At 40.3% G+C, this 23,321-nt stretch overlaps 1 protein-coding gene across 2 annotated transcripts in view; it reads left to right on the forward strand.

The window, feature by feature from the left end:
• Positions 1-23,321, forward strand: part of LOC117517162 (inositol polyphosphate-4-phosphatase type I A-like) — a 114,093-nt gene that overhangs the window by 73,771 nt on the left and 17,001 nt on the right. For both annotated transcript variants that reach the window (XM_034178088.1, XM_034178096.1), the window contains exons 20-26: positions 137-309; positions 5,328-5,451; positions 5,557-5,624; positions 7,219-7,418; positions 7,599-7,696; positions 9,860-9,972; positions 10,168-10,322. In XM_034178088.1, the coding sequence (XP_034033979.1) occupies positions 137-309; positions 5,328-5,451; positions 5,557-5,624; positions 7,219-7,418; positions 7,599-7,696; positions 9,860-9,972; positions 10,168-10,322 (931 nt within the window). The remainder of the gene's footprint in view (positions 1-136; positions 310-5,327; positions 5,452-5,556; positions 5,625-7,218; positions 7,419-7,598; positions 7,697-9,859; positions 9,973-10,167; positions 10,323-23,321) is intronic.

A 23,321-nucleotide genomic window follows, 5' to 3' on the forward strand; every position in this document is an offset into this window, starting at 1 on the left:
GCAGGTCTGATTCAGGCTTTTATCCGTTATTTCATTGGCTGATGTTGCGTGTACCTTCCAGTTGTGCTTTGGTTTTAATTGTGTGCATTGCTGTGTTTGTAGTTCTCATTAACTTTGTCTCTGTGTGTGTTTTCAGGTGAGTGGAGTGAGGCGTTGTACCCTCTCCTCACTACGCTGACCGAGTGCGTCGCCATGATGAGTGACACGGCCAAGAAGTCCATGGTGTTCCTGTTGATGCAGGACAGCGCTCCGACGATAGCCATGGACCTGTCACTGCAGTACCGCCGCGACGTGGTCTTCTGTCAGACGGTCAGCACGCACCAGCGTACTTCAATTGAAGATGTTTTTCACAGGCAGTGTTTGTTTTGCAGACCTTTCTCAGTGAAAGTGTTGATGCAAACTACACACCCCTCAAGCTGCTGCATGTTATTAAAGTCAGCCTTCATATACTTTTGTTACGATGCTCTTTAGTCTTTAATTAAAACAGTTCTCTACAGCCTGATCAAAGCCAAACAGCTTTATGAAGCACAGAATAATGGATTGGATGAACCCTCTGAAACCTACAATGCACCAGTGGGTATGAAAGGCACATTTTCTTCTTAAAAATTACCAAAATCTTTTATCATAACTGTTAAAAAAAAATACGGAAATTATCATCAAGGTTATAAAATTTATTTCATATTTCAGTTCTTGACTTAACCATGTGCACCAGTCACTTCTACGAGGAAAAACAACCAATTTTACAATAATAATGTTAAATCAAAATACGTTTATTGCTAATTTCTACAAGGACTGAAAACTGTTAGATATATTTCTGTGTTCAATTATGGTTTTCTTTATTTTTTTCTATACTTGTTTTTGGTATTAAGCAGTGGTGGGCACAGATAACCAAAAAATTAACTTCGATAACAGATAATATAACTGAAAAGTTATCTTTGATAAAGATCGATAAACCACCCAAAAATATATCGGACGGTACAGATAATCGATAACCGATAAATTCCGGTGTTGTCTATGGGACATATGCAGTTACTAAAGAGCTGAAATTGATTTTTAACACGATCGCTTTTGAAAGCATGAAAAGCAGTAAAAGACCTAAAGAATAAGCAAGAATGTTTGACCATGCTGCCCCCTGCAGGAACCAGCACAGACAAATCCTGAGAGCACCCACGAAATCAACTCTTTACTAATCATAATAATTTTTCTTTCAACATTCTGCCCCTGCTCAAAGCTCTTGTTTACAACAGCGCTCCCACCACAGAGACACACCGAGAGCAACCATAAGGCCAGTTTCCTATCAATTTCAACACTCCGGTCAGGCGGAGGTCTTGAAAAATAAAGTCATACTAACTTATGGTTTTTTGAAAATACTGATAGAATAACTCCATTAATGTCAATTCTGTCATTTGTACAAAGTTAAAATATAACATATATCTTTTAATGTTGAATAAGGCACTAATTCTGAGGTTTTGTAACAAACACAGACCGCAAAGCATTCTGGGTAAAATTGCTAAACAGTGATTGGTTCAGTAATCCATTATGTAAACCAACACGTTTATGTGACGTGTGTCGTGTGTTGGTTTAAAGATAAATGTGCTTTTGTAAAATATTCTATTTTTATTTGTAAAAACAGGCATTTTTACGGAGCCCTGGAAGTGTCATCGCAGTTGCATGTTTTAAAACTGTTATGATGTTGTAAAACGTGTACTCAATATTAGTAAGTAAGTAAGTAAATTTATTTATATAGTGCCTTTCACAGACATAAGGCCATGTACACACGTCGGGTATTTGTAAAACCGAATATCTTACCCTTTCAGTTTGGGGAAAACATTTCATCCACACTACGTCGTTTAAAAAAAACATCCATCCACATTGCACCGTATAAATGTGTTGTAATTAGTCTGCCAAACCTTTGGGTGGCGGTACTGATTAAAATTCTATCCAATCAGGAGCCTTATTCTCTTGTCGTCACTTCCACAAAAACTAAAAACATGGCGCCAACCTCGTTCGTGTGGACCGATAAGGAGTCGGAGTTACTTCTAACCGTAGTTTTAGAATACAAAGTTAACAAATATATGCACACAAAAGGGCCTGGACAATGGACAATACCAACACTTTGAGAGCAGCCATGTACCCAGATGTTTAATACTGCCATGAACACTCCTGGCCAGTAGATGGCAGTAGCGGCCTTGAAAAAATGTCCAACAAAATTCCAGATAATCCGTGCCTGCTACATTTAAGATGCGTGGAATTTAACAAACGCAAATACACTAACGTCTATAAACCCAGAGAATATATTCACGAGAGTTTTAGGCACTAGAGTTTAATGCTGCTATCTGTGGACCCTGAACAGAGTGTCTGAAATGCATTTGTCCTGTCGTGAACGTCTGAGATTACCTTATGCTACCCATAATGCATTGCTGCCTGGCACAGCATGTGCTCACAAAACCTTAAAAATTAGCACATTACTTTAAAACGAAAACATATATCTGATATTTTTACTTTATAAACTTCAGACTTGACAATAATTTTAAATAACTTGTCTAAAATGAGTGGTTAAAATTTGAGCCATAAGTTAAACATGTATGCCTCTGGATGACTTGGTGACATTGTGATTATATTAGTATGGTGTTAAAGGAAATGACTTTTTTTTTGGTCACCAGTTTTCCTTTGCTTACAGATGATAGAGTGGTTTCTGTTTGCAAAGGGTAGAACAACATGCCTATTAGGAAACTTATAACAGGTAGGTTTCAACAGCTTTAACAGTTTTAAAAATGTTTTTCACTGTTCAGCTTAGTTTAGTACGTTATCGGTCTAAAAGTTATCGGACGGTAATTCATTGGAAGATAATTAGTCCGATGATGGTTTTTAAATTTATCTAAAAAGATAATCTGATAATGAAAACATTATCTTAGATAATTATCTGTTATCGGATTATCGGAAGTGTGCCCACCACTGGTATTAAGGTAGTTATTTCATTTAGGGTTATATTTTTAGTTTCATTCTTATTCTCATTTTCCTTTGTTCTCTCTTGGTATGTGCATGTAGAACTGGATTTAACCAGTTTGTACCACTTAGGATAAGGAGAGTTACGTTACTATTCTAAATCATATGTCTATCATACAGTAGTGTTCAGAATAATAGTAGTGCTATGTGACTGAAAAGATTAATCCAGGTTTTGAGTATATTTCTTATTGTTACATAGGAAATAAGGTACCAGTAGATTCTCACAAATCCAACAGGACCAAGCATTCATGATATGCACACTCTTAAGGCTATGAAATTGGGCTATTAGTAAAAAAATAATAATAATAGTAGCATCTGCTGTTCAAGCTACAAACTCAAAACTATTATGTTCAAACTGCTTTTTTGCCAATCCTGTGAATCGCTAAACTAGTATTTAGTTGTATAACCACAGTTTTTCATGATTTCTTCACATCTGCGAGGCATTAATTTTGTTGGTTTGGAACCAAGATTTTGCTTGTTTACTAGTGTGTTTGGGGTCATTGTCTTGTTGAAACACCCATTTCAAGGGCATGTCCTCTTCAGCATAAGGCAACATGACCTCTTCAAGTATTTTGACATATCCAAACTGATCCATGATACCTGGTATGCGATATATAGGCCCAACACCATAGTAGGAGAAACATGCCCATATCATGATGCTTGCACCACCATGCTTCACTGTCTTCACTGTGAACTGTGGCTTGACTTCAGAGTTTGGGAGGCATCTCACAAACTGTCTGCGGCCTTTGGACCCAAAAAGAACAATTTTACTCTCATCAGTCCACAAAATATTCCTCCATTTCTCTTTAGACCAGTTGATGTCTTCTTTGGCAAATTGTAACCTCTTCTGCACGTCTTTTATTTAACAGAGGGACTTTGCGGGGGATTCTTGAAAATAAATTAGCTTCACACAGGCATCTTCTAACTGTCACAGCACTTACAGGTAACTCCAGACTGTCTTTGATCATCCTGGAGCTGATCAATGGGTGAGCCTTTGCCATTCTGGTTATTCTTCTATCCATTTTGATGGTTGTTTTCTGTTTTCTTCCACGTGTCTCTGTTTTTTTTTTTTGTCCATTTTAAAGCATTGGAGATCATTGTAGATGAACAGCTTTTAATTTTTTGCACCTGCGTATAAGTTTTCCCCTCTCCAATCAACTTTTTAATCAAACTACGCTGTTCTTCTGAACAATGTCTTGAATGTCCCATTTTCCTCAGGCTTTCAAAGAGAAAAGCATGTTCAACAGGTGCTGGCTTCATCCTTAAATAGGGGACATCTGATTCACACCTGTTTGTTCCACAAAATTGACAAACTCACTGACTGAATGCCACACTACTATTATTCTGAACACTACTGTATGTGTATATATGTGTATCCATTGTTCTGGGTTCTGTAAGAGCGGACCTTGTCTGTAAGAGGAGTTCTTGCAGGGCCCAGGCCTGATTATTTTTGCTGTGACTTTGATTAAACTTAAAAGTACATAATAGTTTATGTTTGTACTTTGTAAGGTGCAGTATTACAGAAAGAACTGGGGGAAGAATTAACAAAAGAAACCATTTCTTCACACTCTACTCTGTGTAAATACCAAGAATTCTGTGTTCCTCACTGTAACTTTGAAAGATTCGAGTGATATGGCTGAGACCATGACATGAGACATGACAAAAATTAATAAAATAAAAAAATCAAATCTCCTGTCGGCTGCTCGCTAACTTCTACACAGCCATAGTAGAGAATGTCCTCTGTCTCAGTGCGACAGTGTAGTACGACACAGGCAGGAAGGACTTAACCCCGGTGGTGAGAACAGCACTGGGGATTGTGGGAGGTCCTCTCCCAGATCTGGACTCGGTATACGCTGGACGTGTACAGAAGAGGGCCAGATGTACCGCTGCACTCAGGCAGTGGACTGTGTGTACCGCTTCCTTCCAGAAAATGGTACAGAAACATAAAAATACGTACCACCAGACTAAAAGGCCGCTTCTTCCCCCGAGCTGTGAAATCCATCCGCCCCCTGCAGTCACACACACATACAGACCATCAGACCATCCGCCCCCTACAGACACACACATGCTCTTTTAAAGTACTTTTTCAAAAGTACCTGTGCCTTTTTAAGCCTAGAGCTACCAAAAAAAAAAAATCATTGTGTATGCGTAATGACAGAGAATTACGGATTCTTGGTCACTGAGAAATGAAAGTATGTTCAAACCATCTGCTGCTGAGAAAATTTTTTCTGATTTTGTATATGATCAAAAAAGCATTTACCAGTGTGTGTGTGTGTGTGTGTGTGTGTGTGTGTGTGTGTGTGTGTGTGTGTGTTTTGTAGCTCACAGCTCTCATTTGTGGCTTCATTATCAAACTAAGGAACTGTCTCCGTGACAACGGATTCCTCCGACAGCTCCACACCATCGGCCTGCTGGCTCACTTTGAGTCCCTGCTGAGTACCTATGGTGTGCTCAGACACACACACACACGCACAGCTTCCCTTTGTTACAGTGTTGGTGTTTATGGATTACAGCTGTTTACTCATATCTGTTATATCTGTGTGTCACCAGGAGAGGAGCTCGCCATGTTAGAGGACATGTGTGTTGGCATTATGGATCTACGTAACGTCACCTTTAAGGTATTTAACGAGACTACTGACAAAAAAATACAAGAATAACATGATAGGAAGATGACTCGGTCATAAGCAGAGATAAAGTTCAAATAATTATAGTGTCAAATGAGAAAGCAGCAGAGTCTCTGGTGATTAAGGCCCTGTCACACCTTGACGATTTAACCTGCGCATGCCGACCACATTAAAAATGCTGGCACACGCTGCCGTACATCTAATAAATTAATGCAGCTGTCACACCTTGATGATTCACCAGCGTATGCCGACAGTCCCGTGTCTACCCAGTGGTTCGGGTCGGTACTGCATGGTGGGGTGCGGTCAGAAACAGAGTAATTTAACATTATTTTATTTTTTTATTTTCATTTTGTTATCTTGGTGGAGCATTTTCATTGTGTGCAGAATAATGATGAGTGGACTGGAAATGCTGCCGTGAATGAATGAAGTGCTGTCTCTTTAAATGTTTCAAGCGCTGTTGATTTCTGATCAGGTCTGCTGATCAGGTCATCAGAGACCTGAATAATGAAACGCTGTGATGATTTAAACTTTTAAAGTACCACTCGACATATCAGGCATATCAGGCGTGATATGAATGAAGTGCTGTGTGCTCGGTCGGTGTGGTGATCACCGACAGCGATGGCGTTTTAAATGTTTAAACAGCGCATTAATCAGGTGTGATCACCCTGATCGATCGATCACACCACAGTGACGGTGCTTTAAAAGTTTAAATCATCACGGCGCTTCTGTGTGATCAGAGCGTGACACTGGCATGAGAAACGCACCTGGAGCAGAAAAACCACAGAGGGACTTGGTTTAAAACGCTACCTTTCCAGCCACGAATTAAAGTATTTTCAGACGTCATTTTCAAAAACCGGGAGCTTTATGTGGATTCATGTCAGTCTGTGATGGTGAATTGGACTGAAATGAACAGGTCAGATTTACTCCGTGTGTGAAAGAAACAGTCTGTCCGCATGAGGACTGCAGGCTTCAGCCAATCAGTGGCCAGCATTAATGGACATATTTAGACTCATGAGTAAATTACAAGAAACATATGCCAACAGTTGTATAACTTACCTCAACTTATGTTCCCGCATGTGCGAGTCACACGCTGGTATGCGTTGAAAATTTTCAGCATACCCCAAATTTTTTGAGGAGCTCAGCTTATTAGGACATACATCAGTGAGCTTCAACGTGCTCTTAACTTATATAAAAAAAAACAACTTACCCTTAACTTATTAGACTTATGCCAGCGTTTTTTAATGCGATCGGCATACGCTGGATAAATCAAGGTGTGACAGGGCCTTTAGATGATATTAGCAATAACCTGTTAGCTTGTTGAGGCTAATGGAACCCAATTTCATAAAAAAATAAAGCCAGAAGGTGGAAATCTGTCTGTTTCTTGGAATGTCTAGCAACGGGCTGCAGATGTTGATCAGCATAAACATCGGTTCACATTTGAAGATAGTTTGCGTTACCTCCAGTGGAAATTTAGTAAGGTTGAATAAATGTTTTAATTGCTAATGATTACATCTACAAAGCAGCATCTTACCCGTGATGTTGTATCTCATCTCTGTCTCTGTCGGTCGGTCGGGCTTACAACTTTAAGGTCACGCAGGCAACAAGCAGCTCCACTCCCGACTTGTTGCCAGTCATCACAGGGAACCGGGCCGGCTTCAACGTCCGCATTCCTCTACCAGGAACCATGTTTGACGCGTTACCGCGGGAGATCCAAAGCGGGATGCTACTGAGGGTTCAACCGGTGCATTTCAACGTCGGCATTAACGAGCAGCAGACGCTGGCTGAGAAGTGAGTGAGTTAGTGTGAAATCTACACGTCTACATATCATTTACTCACCTGTTCAAATCAGCGTAACTTTGAAAATTCCTGGAGAGAATAATGATGATTGAAGTCCACACAGTGTGACTGAAGATGGGATTCACTTCAAGTTTGTTCAAAGAAAATTAAAAAGGTTGTTTGCGATTGCAGGTTTGGAGACACATCTCTCCAGGAGACCATTAACATGGAGAGTCTCACCAGGCTAAATTCATACTACCAACAATTCAAAGAAGTTCTGCCTGAAGATTGTAAGTGCAAACATGCTCATCATCCATCTGTTACAGAGACGACTGAATTCAGCGAGAAAAATAACTGTATTTTTAATGTGTATTCTTTAAACTGGAGAACACAGTCCTGTGGTATGATGTCTGCTGTTTTGTGGCAAAAAACATTTGGCTTCTCCAGTCGCCACAGCAAATCCAACATGGATCTATCTGCATGTTGATTTGGCACAAGTTTTACACCGGATACCCTTTCTGACACAAATCCACATTACATGGGAGAACGGGCATATCTTGAACTGTGAACCTTCTGTTTTGGAAGGAAGTGTACTAACCACTTGGCCACCATGTTGGCTCTTTAATGTGCCAGAAACCTTTAAAATATAATGAGAAGCTGCTAAATGTCTAATATTTACAGATACCCTGGTGATGCTTTACAATAAGAGTACAAAAACTGAGTAGTAAGAATGAAGTTAAAGTGAATTAAGTCTACATTGTATTTTTTAATCTTTTATTAATGTTGTTGATGTTAAGGTATTAATTTATATATTATCTAATAATTTATAATGCTACTGAACACTTTGAGCAGCTGGTCTGCTCTGTGTCAGCTTGATCCCATCAGATCTCAGAAGCTAAGCAGAGCAGGATCTGGTTAGTACTTGGATGGGAGACCTCTTTGGAATGCCAGCGGCTGTGTGTGTTTCTCCAGGTAAAATTGGAGTTGCGTCAGGAAGGGCGTCCGGCATAAAACTTGTGCCAATTACCAATGCAGATCTGGCTGTATCCGCTGTGGCAACCCCGAACTCAATGGGAGCAGCCAAATGAACAACAACAAAACAACTGAAAACTTTGAAATGATGCCTAAACACTGTTAATTCTTACTGTAATTCACTCCTTGTTAATGCATTAAATGTTAATTAACAGTGAATTGGTATGTAACTGCTTAGTCATTTAAGAGTGCTCATGTTAGCTAAGATATTTGTTTTGTGTTTGTTACATTAATTGTTAATGTTACTAAAAACATTAATAAATGATTAAACACTTAACTCTTAATTAACTGTTAGATAATGCAATAGTAAGCATTAATTAACAGTGAAATAAGACTCAACTGCTTAAGAATCATTTAAGGGTGTTCATGCTTAGATATTAATTTATACATTACCTTTAGTAATTTATAAGGGTATTGAACACATTAGTAAATAATTACTGAACACCAGGGGTGCCCAAGTTTGGTCCTCAAGCGCTACCTTCCTGACACTCTTAGTTGTCTCCCTGTTCCAACACACCTGAATCCAATGAAAGGCTCATTAAAAGCCTGCTAACGAGTCTTTTGTTGGATTCAGGTGTGTTGGAACAGGGAGACAACTAAGAGTGCCAGGAAGGTAGAGCTCGAGGACCGAACTTGGGCACCTCTGCTGAACACAATTAACTGTTAGTTAAAGCAGTATTAAGCAGTAATTAACAATGATTCAGGCCTAAATGTTAACAATCATTTATTAGTGTTCATGTTAACTAATGTATTAAATGATACATTATTTAATAATATAAAGACACTGATCACTATTAATAAATGAATACTGATTAGGGTTGGGTATCGGGAACCGGTTCTTTTCGAGAATCGTTAAGAAATGACTCGATCCACCGACATCAATATCCTTTTTGCTTAACAATTCTCTTATCGGTCCTTCAGAGTGGCCGCTGTTTTTGAGGGTGTGTGTCGGGAAAATGATAATTACTCTACGTTGATTGGAAACCCTGCAGCGGGTCTGTAATCATCCGCTTTTGCAGTGTGACTCAGCTTGAAGCAATGAAGCAGCGCTCCGACCTGCTGCTTCGTTGATTCTTTGCTTCGCTGTTTTTCAGAAATGGCAAATCTGTTTCTTAATCCCTCTCAAAGCCATTAAAATATGCCAATCATCAGGGTTAGTTAAAAATCAATGCATTATCTGTTAGTTTTTTGTTTTGTTTGTTTGTTTTTGCAATATTTCAGCTGTACATACATCTTCAACTGCTTATCTGGGATCGCGTTGTGCAGGCAACAGCTCCAGCAGGGGAGCCCAAACTTCACTTTCCCAGGCTGTTTGAATTCTTCCAATTTTTTGTGCCCTTTATTCTTCCTTCTTGGATTTTTTTTTTTTTTTTTTTTTTTTTGCTTTACTTCCATTCATTGTCTTCTTGAAAAACCCTCAGGCCTGCCGAGGTCTCGCTCTCAGACTTGTCTTCCTGAGCTGCTGAGGTTTCTGGGACAAAATGTCAATGCGAGGAAAAACAAGAACGTGGACATCCTGTGGCAGGCTGCCGAGGTGACGTTTCTGCTTTTTTGGACATCAGATACCTCAGAATTTCATCTGTTATTGAGATCCTTACATTTCTTAAAAGGCTTTAATTGTACATTTGTGATTATGATTGAAATCATGGCTGCACGTTAAAGTTGTACAATGAAAGATGCTGGATTTTTTTGTTTGTTTATTGTAAATCGTGTCTCTTTCCGTTTTCAGATCTGTCGCCGGTTACACGGAGTACGTTTTACCAGCTGCAAAAGTGCTAAAGACCGCACAGCCATGTCGGTCACCCTGGAACAGTGCCTGATCCTGCAGCATGAACACGGCATGGCGCCGCAGGTCTTCACGCAAGCCCTCGACTGTATGAGAAGGTAGGACTCTGAAAACTGCCTGGAAACAGTCGTGTTCAGGCATAAGTATCATTTTTCTGTTTAGTGAAAACTCATTTATTCAAGTGTTGGGAAAAAAAAGATTCTGTGCATAATTGCTTAGAGCTAGTGTCGTAGGTTTTCTTTAGCCGCTAACCATGGAGGGTGCCATAATCATGGTTTAATTCAGTCAGGTAAGGTTTTAGCATGTAGTCTTTTCGCCCACGCGTGAGGTAAGTGCTTTCGAGCAAAAATCAAGATCTGTCAGTCGTCATGTTGACATACCAGCAGCATTAACAAAGTGAGATTTCTATGGCGATTTCAATGTGTACCTTGTTTTGTGTCTAAGATAACGTCTGTGCATTCTCCATTATATAATCAAATTCAGAGGCACATTTTCTCCCTTGACAATTTTATTTGTTCTAATTAATTGATTTTCTTGAGGAAATACCATTCATCCAGAAAGTATTCGCAGCGCTGCACTTTTTCCACATTTTATGTTACAGCCTTATTCCAAAATAGGTTAAATTTTTTTTTTTCCTGAAAATTATACACACAATACCCCATAATCACAATGTGAAAACGTTATTAGGTTTTTGCAAATTTATTAATAAAAACCACAAGAAATCACATGTACGTAAGTATCCACAGTCTTTGCCATGAAGCTCAAAATTGAGCTGAAGTACATCCTGCTTCCACTGATCATCCCTGAGATGTTTCTACAGCTTAATAGGAGTCCACCTGGGGTAAATTCAGTTTATTGGACATGATTTGGAAAGAAAACCACCTGTCTACATATAAGGTCCCACAGTTGACAGTGCAGATCAGAGCACAAATCAAGCATGGAGTCCAAGGAATTGTCTGTAGACCTCTGAGACAGGATTGTCTCGATGCCCAGATCTGGGGAAGGGAACAGAAACATTTCTGCTTTGAAGGTCCCAATGAGCACAGTGGCCTCTATCATCTGTAAATGCAAGTAGGTCAGATCCACCAAGACTCTTCCTACAGCTGGCCGGCCGTCTAAACTGAGCGATCGAGGGAGAAGGACCTTAGTCAGGGAGGTGGCAAGAACCCGATGGTCACTCTGTCAGAGCTCCAGCATTCCTCTGTGGAGAGAGGAGAACCTTCTAGAAGGACAACCATCTCTGCAGCAATCTACCAGTCACGCCTGTCTGGTAGAGTGGCCAGATGGAAGTCACTCTTTAGTAAAAGAGGCATGGCAGCCCGCCTGGAGTTTGTCTGATGAGACAAAGCTTGAACTCTTTGGCATGAATGCCAGGTGTCATGTTTAGAAGAAACCATGCACCATCCCTACATTGAAGCATAGTGGTGGCAGCATCATGCTGTGGGGATGTTTTTCAGCAGCAGGAACTGAGAGACTAGTCAGGATTGAGGGAAAGATGAATGGAGCAATGTACAGAGACGTCCTGGTTAAAAACCTGCTCCAGAGCGCTCTTGACCTCAGACAATGACCCTAAGCACACAGCCAAGATATCAAAGGAGGCTTCAGAACAACTCTTTGAATGTCCTTGAGTGTCACAGCCAGAGCCCAGACCTGAATCTCATTGAACATCTCTGGAGAGATCTGAAAATGGCTGTGCACCGATGCTTCCCATCCAACCTGATGGAGCTTGAGAGGTGCTTCAAAGAGGAATGGGCAAAACTGCCCAAAGATAGTTACAACAAGATTGTGGCATCATATTCAAGAAGACTTGAGACTGCAATTACTGCCAAAGGTGCGTAAATAAAGTATTGAGCAACAGGTGTGAATACTTATGTACACGTGATTTCTTAGTTTTTTGTTTGTTTGTTTTTAATAAATTTGCAACAGTTAAAAAACCTTCTCTTGTTGTCATTATGGGGTGTTGTGAGTAGAAAAAAAGATTAAAAAAATCAATCTAGAAAATGCACATCCATACAGTGAGGAAAATAAGTATTTGAACACCCTGCGGTTTTGCAAGTTCTCCCACTTAGAAATCATGGAGGGGTCTGAAATTTTCATCTTAGGTGCATGTCCACTGTGAGAGACATAATCTAAAAAAACAAATCTGGAAATTACAATGTCTGATTTTTTAAAATAATTTATTTGTATGTTACTGCTGCAAATAAGTATTTGAACACCTACCAACCAGCAAGCATTCCGCCTCACATAGACCTGTTAATTTTTCTTTAAGAAGCCCTCTTATTCTGCACTCTTTACCTGTATTAATTGCACCTGTTTGAACTTGTTACCTGTATAAAAGACACCTGTTCACACACTCAATCAATCACACTCCAACCTGTCTACCATAGCCAAGACCAAAGAGCTGTCTAAGGACACCAGGGACAAAACTGTAGACCTGCACAAGGCTGGGATGGACTACAGGACAACAGGCAAGCAGCTTGGTAGAAGACAACAACTGTTGTGATTATTTATTAGAAAGTGGAAGAAACACAAGATGACTGTCAATCTCCCTCAGTCTGGGATTCCATGCAAGCTCTCACTTTGTGGGGTAAAGATGATTCTGAAAAAGCTCAGAACTAAACAGGAGGACCTGGTCAATGACCTGAAGAGAGCTGAGACCACAGTCACAAAGATTACATTAGTAACACATGATGTTGTCATGGTTTAAAATCCTGCAGGGCAGTAAGGTCCCCCTGCTCAAGCCAGCACATGTCCAGGCCCGTTTGAAGTTCACCAGTGACCATCTGGATGATCCAGAGGAGGCATGGGAGAAGGTCATGTGGTCAGATGAGACCAGAATAGAGCTTTTTGGAATCAACTCCACTTACCATGTTTAGAGGATGAGAACAACCCCAGGAAAACCATCCCAACCGTGAAGCATGGGGGTGGAAACATCATACTCTGGGGGTGCTCTTCTGCAAAGGGGACAGGTCGACTGCACCGTATTGAAGGGAGGATGGATGGGGTCATGTATTGCGAGATTTTGGCAAACAACCTCCTTCCCTCAGTAAGAGCATTGACGATGGGTCATGGCTGAGTCTTCCAGCATGACAATGACCCCAAACACACAGCCAGGGCAACTAAGGGGGGGCTCTGTAAGACGCATTGCAAGGTCCTGGAGTGGCCTGGCCAGTCTCCAGACCTGAACTCAATAGAAAATCTTTGAAGGGAGCTGAAACTCCAAACCTGAAACATCTGGAGAAGATCTGTATGGAGGAGTGGACCAAAATCCCTGCTGCAGTGTGCAAACTTGGTCTGGAACTACAGGAAATGTCTGAGCTCTGGAACTGCAAACAAAGGTTTCGGTACCACATATTAAGGTCTGTTTTTCTAGTGGATCATATACTTATTTCTAAATGCAAATTAATTATTTAAAATCATCATACAATATGATTTTCAGATTTTTTTTTTGGATTGTCTCTCACAGTTGAAGTGTACCTACGATAAAAATTACAGACCTCTACATTCTTCGTAGGTGTGAAAACTTGCAAAATCGACAGTGGATCAAATACTTATTTGCCTCACTGTACATACGAGGTCTGTCCATAAAGTATAGGTCCTTTTTATTTTTTTCAAAAACTATATGGATTTCATTCATATGTTTTTACGTCAGACATGCTTGAACCCTCGTGCGCATGCGTGAGTTTTTCCACGCCTGTCGGTGACGTCATTCGCCTGTGAGCACTCCTTGTGGGAGGAGTCGTCCAGCCCCTCGTCGGAATTCCTTTGTCTGAGAAGTTGCTGAGAGACTGGCACTTTGTTTGATCAAAATTTTTTCTAAACCTGTGAGACACATTGAAGTGGACACGGTTAGAAAAATTAAGCTGGTTTTCGGTGAAAATTTTAACGGCTGACGAGAGATTTTGAGGTGATACTGTCGCTTTAAGGACTTCCCACAGAGCGAGACGTCGTGCAGCACTCCCAGGCGCCGCCGTCAGCCTGTTTCAAGCTGAAAACCTCCACATTTCAGGCTCTATTGATCCAGGACGTCGTGAGAGAACAGAGAAGTTTCAGAAGAAGTCGGTTTCAGCATTTTATCCGGATATTCCACTGTTAAAGGAGATTTTTTTAATGAAAGACGTGCGGACGGATCCGCGCGTCGGGACGCAGCCGGCACGGTGCGGCGGCACAGGAAAAACACCTCCGTGTTGATAACCATTTGTAAAATCCAGGCGGCTTTTGATGGCTTTCAGTGGAGTGAGTATATGAGAAATTGTTTAACAGCTGGACATGTTCCAACTTGTCCTTAAGGCTTCCAACAGAGGTGTTTTTCCTGTGGCGGAGCATCGCGGCGGCTGCGAGCCGACGCTGCAATCCGCCCGCATGTCTTTTATTAAAAAAATCTCCTTTAACAGTAGAATATCCGGATAAAATGCTGAAACCAACTTCTTCTGAAACTTCTCTGTTCTCTCACGACGTCCTGGATCAATAGAGCCTGAAATGTGGAGGTTTTCAGCTTGAAACAGGCTGACGACAGTGCCTGGGAGCGCTGCGCGACGTCTCGCACCGTGGGAAGTCCTTAAAGCGACAGTATCACCTCAAAATCTCTCATCAGCCGTTAAAATTTTCACCGAAAACCAGCTTAATTTTTTGAACCGTGTCCACTTCGATGTGTCTCACAGGTTTAGAAAAAATTTTGATCAAACAAAGCGCCAGTCTCTCAGCAACTTCTCAGACAAAGGAATTCCGACGAGGGGCTGGACGACTCCTCCCACAAGGAGTGCTCACAGGCGAATGACGTCACCGACAGGCGTGGAAAAACTCACGCATGCGCACGAGGGTTCAAGCATGTCTGACGTAAAAACATATGAATGAAATCCATATAGTTTTTGAAAAAAAATAAAAAGGACCTATACTTTATGGACAGACCTCGTATAGCTGGTTTTGACTTTAACGGACAAAATTCGAGTTTTACTGTATATCTCATCCAGCTACATATCCTGTGTTCCTTTTGTTCCATTATCTCATAATCAGAAATGGAACTATTTAATGACTGCATAATCTCATAGTCATCATCTGAAAAATGGTCGCATGTAAAATACCAAGTGACTTGCATTTGTCCGGTTCTCCATACAGATCCGGAGAAGATCTGTATGGAGGTCTGGAGTAAAATCCCTGCTGCAGTGTGTGCAAACCTGGTGAAAAACTACAGGAAACGTTTGAGCTCTGTAATTGCAAACAAAGGCTACTGTACCAAATATTAACATTGATTTTCACAGGTGTTCAAATACTTATTTGCAGCGGTAACATACAAATAAATTATTAAAAAATCATTCATTGTGATTTCCAGATTTTTTTTTTTTTAGATTATGTCTCTCACAGTGGACGTTCACCTAAGATGAAAATTTCAGACCCCTCCATGATTTCTAAGTGGGAGAACTTGCAAAATCACAGGGTGTTCAAATACTTATTTTCCTCACTGTATATACCTGACAACATGTTACTACACATTTTAAAACCAGCTCAGAAATTTGTCCGTATCTGGTGAAAGTGAGGAAATATGATAACCTGCTTTATCTGTGTGCAAGCACAGGGAAACTGATGTGTTTTGGATGCTTGTTGGTCTGTAAGGATGCAAAATGTCTGTCTGTCCTCTGTGTTATTCTTCATTGACCCCTATCTGGCCACAGATGCCACCCTGGGATGGCTATCATACATTCTTGTGTAGGCCCTAGCAAACTGAGACAGAACTGTCAGTCTTGTTTAGTCCCCTAAAGTGGTTTGGAAACCCTGCTTGGCTCATGGACTGTTTAATGTAATTTAGCATCCAGTTAAAAACTTTGTAAATGCCAAAATATATAAAATAAAAAGAATTGGAGACGCTTCTGTTAAATTTTATATTGTATTTGACACCAGATTTTTCAGTTTGATTCAGTCTGCCTCCTTGACTCAAAGGTCATATTGTGGACACAGATAGGAACGAGCACATAACCTCCGTCGCCCTCTCTGTAATCAGCACCAAGTCGACTCCAAATTCCAAAATGCTGCTTCTTAGAAGAAACATAACTTCTTGCTGCTTTGCTGATTTTTACTGACTTGTGAATTTGTGTTTCCAAAAATAAGTTTGGACCAGTTGTGTGTTGGAATGTTGTAAAAAGTTTGTTGTTAAGCTGTTGTTTAAGAAAAATGTACTGGTAGTCGCTGTTTGCGGTACTTGTGCTCAATAAAGTTGCACTCCCACAAACGCTTGCATGATGTTTCTTCAGCTCTTCCTTCCTCATTTTTCTCAAATCACCATTTTCATCCCCTTTTCCTCAGCACCTGGCTTTGAGCATGGTTAATTTTCTTTCTATTTTATTTTATTATGCTACACTCACGTTACAGCCAGCAGAGCAAAATTACAGTTTTCTTCCCACTTTTTATTTATTTTTTATAAACATTAACCTAAAAATTGAAGGGGGGAGAGGATATACACCTATAGTCACCACTCTGAGAAGGTTATCACCCAGTTTTGTGTCAGGTGTTGTGTACTGGTTTTGGGTTGTAAGTATGTCATCTAAGGCACTGTGTTCATACAGCTTTTATATGGCAGAAAAATGCTCAGAGAAGAGCTTTATCCCAGCGGTTTCTTTTAAAAATGAGCAATTTTCTTGGGATTTGTTTGTATGATAAGTATAAGTAGCTTGCGGCTGGCTTATAAGACATGCAGTGATTAAAAGCACTCACCTGCAGAGGGACCACAGCATCTGTCCATCCTGCTGTCACAGACGAGGTTGTTTGGTCTCTATTGTGATAGATTTTATGTGACATAGTAGCTGACTGAAGGTGAAGACAGCAAGTTTTGTCTTCTGCTTTCTTGATTGTAAGGATGACAGGTTTTGCCCCATTTGATTGGTTGCCTGAAAAGGTCAGAGATTATTAACTTTATGCAAAAAGAGTGGCTGCACAAAGAAGGCAGTACACACTGAAGATAATCCTAGGTGCTGTGCTTCTAATGGCGGAAGGCGCATACCCTTTTTTCACCTTTGGAACAATAAGGAAAACACGCTGGCACTAAGAAAAAAAAACACTGTGGACGCAGGTGCTAAGGTGATACCCAAAACATGTTTTGTCCTTGGACCAATACAGTAGATGGAAAGAAACCATTAAATCCCACCTTATTATTCTCACTCATATCAGGTTAGCAGCCAGTTTTGGTCAGGAAGGAGAAAAAAAACTCTGATTGGGATGACGTGGTGGGAAAGGATCATACAGTAGTGTTCAGAATAATAGTAGTGCTATGTGACTAAAAAGATTAATCCAGGTTTTGAGTATATTTCTTATTGTTACATGGGAAACAAGGTACCAGTAGATTCAGTAGATTCTCACAAATCCAACAAGACCAAGCATTCATGATATGCACACTCTTAAGACTATGAAATTGGGCTGTTAGTAAAAAAAAAAAAGTAGTAAAGGGGGTGTTCACAATAATAGTAGTGTGGCATTCAGTCAGTGAGTTCGTCAATTTTGTGGAACAAACAGGTGTGAATCAGGTGTCTCCTATTTAAGGATGAAGCCAGCACCTGTTGAATATGCTTTTCTCTTTGAAAGCCTGAGGAAAATGGGACGTTCAAGACATTGTTCAGAAGAACAGCGTAGTTTGATTAAAAAGTTGACTGGAGAGGGGAAAACTTATACGCAGGTGCAAAAAATTATAGGCTGTTTATCTACAATGATCTCCAGTGCTTTAAAATGGACAAAAAAACAGACGTGTTGAAGAAAACGGAAAACAACCATCAAAATGGATAGAAGAATAACCAGAATGGCAAAGGCTCACCCATTGATCAGCTCCAGGATGATCAAAGACAGCCTGGAGTTACCTGTAAGTGCTGTGACAGTTAGAAGACGCCTGTGTGAAGCTAATTTATTTGCAAGAATCCCCCGCAAAGTCCCTCTGTTGTAAATAAAAGACATGGGCAGAAGAGGTTACAATTTGCCAAAGAACACATCAACTGGCCTCAAGAGAAATGGTGGAATATTTTGTGGACTGATGAGAGTAAAATTGTTCTTTTTGGGTCCAAGGGCCGCAGACAGTTTGTGAGACGACCCCCAAACTCTGAATTCAAGCCACAGTTCACAGTGAAGACAGTGAAACATGGTGGTGCAAGCATCATGATATGGGCATGTTTCTCCTACTATGGTGTTGGGCCTATATATCGCATACCAGGTATCATGGATCAGTTTGGATATGTCAGAATACTTGAAGAGGTCATGTTGCCTTATGCTGAAGAGGACATGCCCTTGAAATGGGTGTTTCAACAAGACAGTGACCCCAAGCACACTAGTAAATGAGCAAAATCTTGGTTCCAATCCAACAAAATTAATGCCTTGCAGATGTGAAGAAATCATGGAATACTGTGGTTATACAACTAAATACTAGTTTAGTGATTCACAGGATTGATAAAAAAGCAGTTTGGACATAATAGTATACTTGAATGAAAAAAATGAGGTGGGCTTCATAGATAATTGGCAAAGCTTCTGGGGAAAACCTGGTCTTGTTAGGAGAGACGGCATCCATCCCACTTTGGATGGAGCAGCTCTCATTTCTAGAAATCTGGCCAATTTTCTTAAATCCTCCAAACCGTGACTATCCAGGGTTGGGACCAGGAAGCAGAGTTGTAGTCTTACACACCTCTCTGCAGCTTCTCTCCCCCTGCCATCCCCTCATTACCCCATCCCCGTAGAGACGGTGCCTGCTCCCAGACTACCAATAACCAGCAAAAATCTATTTAAGCATAAAAATTCAAAAAGAAAAAATAATATAGCACCTTCAACTGCACCACAGACTAAAACAGTTAAATGTGGTCTATTAAACATTAGGTCTCTCTCTTCTAAGTCCCTGTTGGTAAATGATATAATAATTGATCAACATATTGATTTATTCTGCCTTACAGAAACCTGGTTACAGCAGGATGAATATGTTAGTTTAAATGAGTCAACACCCCCGAGTCACACTAACTGTCAGAATGCTCATAGCACGGGCCGGGGCGGAGGATTAGCAGCAATCTTCCATTCCAGCTTATTAATTAATCAAAAACCCAGACAGAGCTTTAATTCATTTGAAAGCTTGACTCTTAGTCTTGTCCATCCAAATTGGAAGTCCCAAAAACCAGTTTTATTTGTTATTATCTATCATCCACCTGGTCGTTACTGTGAGTTTCTCTGTGAATTTTCAGACCTTTTGTCTGACTTAGTGCTTAGCTCAGATAAGATAATTATAGTGGGCGATTTTAACATCCACACAGATGCTGAGAATGACAGCCTCAACACTGCATTTAATCTATTATTAGACTCTATTGGCTTTGCTCAAAAAGTAAATGAGTCCACCCACCACTTTAATCATATCTTAGATCTTGTTCTGACTTATGGTATGGAAATTGAAGACTTAACAGTATTCCCTGAAAACTCCCTTCTGTCTGATCATTTCTTAATAACATTTACATTTACTCTGATGGACTACCCAGCAGTGAGGAATAAGTTTCATTACACTAGAAGTCTTTCAGAAAGCGCTGTAACTAGGTTTAAGGATATGATTCCTTCTTTATGTTTTCTAATGCCATATACCAACACAGTGCAGAGTAGCTACCTAAACTCTGTAAGTGAGATAGAGTATCTCGTCAATAGTTTTACATCTTCATTGAAGACAACTTTGGATGCTGTAGCTCCTCTAAAAAAGAGAGCTTTAAATCAGAAGTGCCTGACTCCGTGGTATAACTCACAAACTCGTAGCTTAAAGCAGATAACCCGTAAGTTGGAGAGGAAATGGCGTCTCACTAATTTAGAAGATCTTCACTTAGCCTGGAAAAAGTGTCTGTTGCTCTATAAAAAAGCCCTCCGTAAAGCTAGGACATCTTTCTACTCATCACTAATTGAAGAAAATAAGAACAACCCCAGGTTTCTTTTCAGCACTGTAGCCAGGCTGACAGAGTCAGAGCTCTATTGAGCTGAGTATTCCATTAACTTTAACTAGTAATGACTTCATTACTTTCTTTGCTAATAAAATTTTAACTATTAGAGAAAAAATTACTCATAACCATCCCAAAGACGTATCGTTATCTTTGGCTGCTTTCACTGATGCCGGTATTTGGTTAGACTCTTTCTCTCCGATTGTTCTGTCTGAGTTATTTTCATTAGTTACTTCATCCAAACCATCAACATGTTTATTAGACCCCATTCCTACCAGGCTGCTCAAGGAAGCCCTACCATTATTTAATGCTTCGATCTTAAATATGATCAATCTATCTTTGTTAGTTGGCTATGTACCACAGGCTTTTAAGGTGGCAGTAATTAAACCATTACTTAAAAAGCCATCACTTGACCCAGCTATCTTAGCTAATTATAGGCCAATCTCCAACCTTCCTTTTCTCTCAAAAATTCTTGAAAGGGTAGTTGTAAAACAGCTAACTGATCATCTGCAGAGGAATGGTCTATTTGAAGAGTTTCAGTCAGGTTTTAGAATTCATCATAGTACAGAAACAGCATTAGTGAAGGTTACAAATGATCTTCTTATGGCCTCAGACAGTGGACTCATCTCTGTGCTTGTTCTGTTAGACCTCAGTGCTGCTTTTGATACTGTTGACCATAAAATTTTATTACAGAGATTAGAGCATGCCATAGGTATTAAAGGCACTGCGCTGCGGTGGTTTGAATCATATTTGTCTAATAGATTACAATTTGTTCATGTAAATGGGGAATCTTCTTCACAGACTAAAGTTAATTATGGAGTTCCACAAGGTTCTGTGCTAGGACCAATTTTATTCACTTTATACATGCTTCCCTTAGGCAGTATTATTAGACGGTATTGCTTAAATTTTCATTGTTACACAGATGATACCCGGCTTTATCTATCCATGAAGCCAGAGGACACACACCAATTAGCTTAACTGCAGGATTGTCTTACAGACATAAAGACATGGATGACCTCTAATTTCCTGCTTTTAAACTCAGATAAAACTGAAGTTATTGTACTTGGCCCCACAAATCTTAGAAACATGGTGTCTAACCAGATCCTTACTCTGGATGGCATTACCCTGACCTCTAGTAATACTGTGAGAAATCTTGGAGTCATTTTTGATCAGGATATGTCATTCAAAGCGCATATTAAACAAATATGTAGGACTGCTTTTTTGCATTTACGCAATATCTCTAAAATCAGAAAGGTCTTGTCTCAGAGTGATGCTGAAAAACTAATTCATGCATTTATTTCCTCTAGGCTGGACTATTGTAATTCATTATTATCAGGTTGTCCTAAAAGTTCCCTAAAAAGCCTTCAGTTAATTCAAAATGCTGCAGCTAGAGTACTGACGGGGACTAGAAGGAGAGAGCATATCTCACCCATATTGGCCTCTCTTCATTGGCTTCCTGTTAATTCTAGAATAGAATTTAAAATTCTTCTTCTTACTTATAAGGTTTTGAATAATCAGGTCCCATCTTATCTTAGGGACCTCGTAGTACCATATCACCGCAATAGAGCGCTTCGCTCTCAGACTGCAGGCTTACTTGTAGTTCCTAGGGTTTGTAAGAGTAGAATGGGAGGCAGAGCCTTCAGCTTTCAGGCTCCTCTCCTGTGGAACCAGCTCCCAATTCAGATCAGGGAGACAGACACCCTCTCTACTTTTAAGATTAGGCTTAAAACTTTCCTTTTTGCTAAAGCTTATAGTTAGGGCTGGATCAGGTGACCCTGAACCATCCCTTAGTTATGCTGCTATAGACGTAGACTGCTGGGGGGTTCCCATTGTTGGGTATTTTCTCCTCCAAACATTTGCATAACCTTTAACAAGACAAACAGAGTCAAGAAACACCAGTGAGACAGAAAGTCAAATATTACGCGCGGAGTGCGGCCAGGCTGTACACCAAGGCTACACTAAAGTCTGGCCTGCTTTTCCGCTCTTTTTATTAAGAGACGCCCTCATCACATAAACAAGAAACTTGTCCTAAGGGTGGGGGTAATGACGCAAGACAAGTTTCTTCCCATAACATAAACGCATACGTCAAGTGCAGCTGTAAGGAAGAACACTTCAGGTCAGCACATCTCGTTCGTCTGTTGCAGGTATCAGCTGTTCTGCATCTGCCTGAAGTGTCCTGTCTTCCACACTCCTTCACACTAAACACCACATCACAATAGTCAAAACGTTCTCTTGCTCCCAGTCGTTAGAGGCTGCGAAAACAAAGTTATGTTATAACAATAAGTACATCCAGTCCTTCATTCCCAGCTCAGATTGACCCCAGAGTGCTAAAACAAAATTGAATTCTCAGGCTTGGTTAAGACAGGTGCAAAACAGCACAACACCGTTCTCATGAGAAAGAAGACAAAGCTAAAACAAGGTTGAATAACACATACATTCTCAGGGTGAAGTGCAAACAGCACAACACCGTTTTCATAAGACAGAAGACGAAGGTACAAATGTTTAACAGTGATAACATATATATATATATATATATATAAAATCCTTAACACCCATGATGCACTGTTTCTTTCTCTTTTTGCTCTGTATGCACCACTCTGCATTTAATCATTAGTGATCGATCTCTGCTCCCCTCCACAGCATGTCTTTTTCCTGGTTCTCTCCCTCAGCCCCAACCAGTCCCAGCAGAAGACTGCCCCTCCCTGAGCCTGGTTCTGCTGGAGGTTTCTTCCTGTTAAAAGGGAGTTTTTCCTTCCCACTGTAGCCAAGTGCTTGCTCACAGGGGGTCGTTTTGACCGTTGGGGTTTTACATAATTATTGTATGGCCTTGCCTTACAATATAAAGCGCCTTGGGGCAACTGTTTGTTGTGATTTGGCGCTATATAAAAAAATTGATTGATTGATTGAATGCTTGGTGTTGTTGGATTTGTGAGAATCTACTGAATCTACTGGTACCTTGTTTCCCATGTAACAATAAGAAATATACTCAAACCTGGATTAATCTTTTTAGTCACATAGCACTACTATTATTCTGAACACTACTGTATCTGGAACCTTTTGCCTGCAATTTGAATGTAGCCTTTGGCTCTGTTTCACTTATTCATTTTTGTTTGTGCTTGTTTGAGCTGTGATGCATGCTGGGAAAGAGCCTTGAAGTTACCACTTTATTCCAAA

Source organism: Thalassophryne amazonica, chromosome 1 (genome assembly GCF_902500255.1).
Source record: "Thalassophryne amazonica chromosome 1, fThaAma1.1, whole genome shotgun sequence".
NCBI classification, from domain to species: domain Eukaryota; kingdom Metazoa; phylum Chordata; class Actinopteri; order Batrachoidiformes; family Batrachoididae; genus Thalassophryne; species Thalassophryne amazonica.